Source organism: Nansenia antarctica (genome assembly GCF_963989245.1).
Source record: "Nansenia antarctica genome assembly, chromosome: 6".
In the NCBI taxonomy this organism is placed as follows: Eukaryota; Metazoa; Chordata; class Actinopteri; order Argentiniformes; family Microstomatidae; genus Nansenia; species Nansenia antarctica.
Window position 1 is genome coordinate 72,777,923 of NC_137676.1, and position 3,043 is coordinate 72,780,965.

Below are 3,043 nucleotides of genomic sequence, written 5' to 3' on the forward strand. Positions count from 1 at the left end.
GTACACAGAGACTGAGAACGTACACAGAGACTGAGAACGTACACAGAGACTGAGAACGTACACAGAGACTGAGAACGTACACAGAGACTGAGACAGTACACAGAGACTGAGAACGTACACTGAGAACGTACACACAGACACCTTTTCCCAAAAGTTGTGGTGCTGCTGGAAAGCCAGTGGGAAGTACAGAAAGACTGTATAAGGTAGGGAGATGAAAGGGATATGGAAAGTTCGATCTTTACCTTTTCTTTTTACTGTTTTCCCCTGCTTTTATATTCATTCTATGCATGTATATGTTTTTATATATGTTTTTATATTCACTTTATGTTCTTATTCCTGTTGTAAAGCACTTTGCATTCCATTCCATTCCATCCATTCCATTCCACTTTGAGCTGCATTTCTTGTATAAAAGGTGCTATATGAATAAAGCTTTACTTACTTACTTACTCTAGACCTTTCCTGGAGAGAATAAGTCCTCCTCCTCCTCCTCCTCCCTCTCTTCCTCCTCCTCCTCCTCCTCCTCCCTCTCTTCCTCCTCCTCCTCCTCCTCCTGATAAGCCGTTCTTAACGCTCGATTGATCTCCGTGGCTTACTATTGATCTCTGTGTGTGTGTGTGTGTGTGTGTGTGTGTGTGTGTGTGCTCATTGGACCAGTAAAGGTCAGTTCATCGCTCCTCTGTTTCTGTCCTGGCTGTCACATACACACGCACTCACACACACGCACTCACACACACACACACACACACACACGGTTCCCTAACGTTCAGCATGGAAGCTCTGAGAGCGTCATCATCATTGATGTCCACAGCGTCTCCCTGCGGAGGTCACACTCCTTCACACTCGCCTTTCTCTCTTCCCTCCTTACTTTCTGTCCTCCCCCATCTCTCCTCTCCTTCCCTCTTTCTTGCCCTCCTTCCCTCCTCCTCCCTCCCTTTTCCCCTCCCCTCCTTCCCCCCTCCTTCCCTCCTCCTCCCTCCCTTTTCCCTCCCCTCCTTCCCCCCTCCTTCCCTCCTCCTCCTTCCCCTCCTCCCTCCCTTTTCCCCTCCCCTCCTTCCCCCCTCCTTCCCTCCTCCCCCTTCCCCTCCTCTCTCCCTCGTCTCTTCCTCCCCTCCTTCCCCCTTTCCCTCCTCCCCTCTCCCCTCCTTTCCTTTCCCTCCTCCTCCTTCCCTCCCCTCCCCTCCTCTCCTCCCTCGTTAACCCCTCTTCCCCTCCCCTCCTTCCCCCCTCCTCCTTCCCTTCCCCTCACCTCCTCCCCTTCCTCGTTAACCCCTCCTCCCTCCCTCCTCTCCTCCCTCGTTAACCCCTCCTCCTCCCCCTCAGGGACTTTGCCTACGTGGCGCGGGACAAGGACACGCGGATCCTGAAGTGTCATGTGTTCCGCTGTGACACGCCTGCCAAAGCCATCGCCACCAGCCTGCACCAGATCTGCTCCCGGGTAAGACCAGGACTAACTACAGACCTGGACTAAATACAGACCAGGACTAAATACAGACCAGGACTAACTACAGACTAAATACAGACCAGGACTAAATACAGACCAGGACTAACTACAGACCTGGACTAACTACAGACCAGGACTAACTACAGACCAGGACTAACTACAGACTGACTACAGACTAACTACAGACCAGGACTAACTACAGACTGACTACAGACTGACTACAGACTAACTACAGACCAGGACTAACTACAGACCAGGACTAACTACAGACTAGACCAGGACTAACTAATTTATTAATTTTGCCATTTAGCAGACGCCTTTATCCAAAGCGACTTACAATTACGAATTACAGGGACATTCCCCCTGGAGTAACTGAGGGCTAAGTGCCTTACTCAAGGGCACACTAGTAGTGGTGTGGCTTCAGGCGGGATTTGAACTCACAACCTTCCGATCACAAGTCCAACTCACTATCCACTAGACCACCATTTCCTAACTACAGACCTGGACTAACTACAGACCTGGACTAACTACAGACCAGGACTAACTACAGACCAGGACTGACTACAGACTAACTACAGACCTGGACTAACTACAGACCTGGACTAACTACAGACCTGGACTAACTACAGACCAGGACTAAATACAGACCAGGACTAACTACAGACCAGGACTAACTACAGACTAACTACAGACTAACTACAGACCAGGACTAACTACAGACTAACCACAGACTAGACCAGGACTAACTACAGACTAACTACAGACTGACTACAGACTAACTACAGACTAACTACAGACTGACTACAGACTAACTACAGACTAACTACAGACTGACTACAGACTGACTACAGACTAACTACAGACTGACTACAGACTAACTACAGACTAACTACAGACTAACTACAGACTGACTACAGACTAACTACAGACTAACTACAGACTGACTACAGACTAGACCAGGACTAACTACAGACTAACTACAGACTAGACCAGGACTAACTACAGACTAACTACAGACTGACTACAGACTAGACCAGGACTAACTACAGACTAACTACAGACTAACTACAGACCTGGACTAACTACAGACCAGGACTAACTACAGACTAACTACAGACTGACTACAGACTAGACCAGGACTAACTACAGACTAACTACAGACTAACTACAGACCAGGACTAACTACAGACCAGGACTAAGTACAGACTAACTACAGACTAACTATAGACCAGCCTGCACCAGATCTGCTCCCGGGTAAGACCAGGACTAACTACAGACCAGGACTAACTACAGACCTGGACTAACATTTCCTATTCTCTGCAACCTTATGTACCCTAGGGTTGTCATATTGCACATAGTGTTATTGCACATTCATTTAAAGTGTCACAGTTTGCAGGCTTGAAATGTACACATTTGTGCCTCAGCACTACACCTGATTTTCAATCCAGCAGCTGCCATCAATCCGTCCAGACTGTCCAGGGCCCAGGTCTCCACCTATGAGAGGGGGGGAGGGGGGGAGAGAGAGAGGGGGGGAGGGAGAGGGGGAGAGAGAGAGAGAATGGGTCAGGGGAGAGGAGAGATGCAGATGTGTTGTGACAAACC

General features: G+C 48.9%; 1 protein-coding gene across 1 annotated transcript in view; it reads left to right on the forward strand.

The window, feature by feature from the left end:
* The window catches only part of LOC308160940 (amyloid beta precursor protein binding family B member 2-like), a gene marked incomplete at both ends in the record, with an annotated part of 33,198 nt that overhangs the window by 29,746 nt on the left and 409 nt on the right, over positions 1-3,043 (forward strand). The window contains one exon of the mRNA XM_080534863.1: positions 1,321-1,435. Coding sequence (XP_080390989.1) covers positions 1,321-1,435 — 115 coding nt within the window. The remainder of the gene's footprint in view (positions 1-1,320; positions 1,436-3,043) is intronic.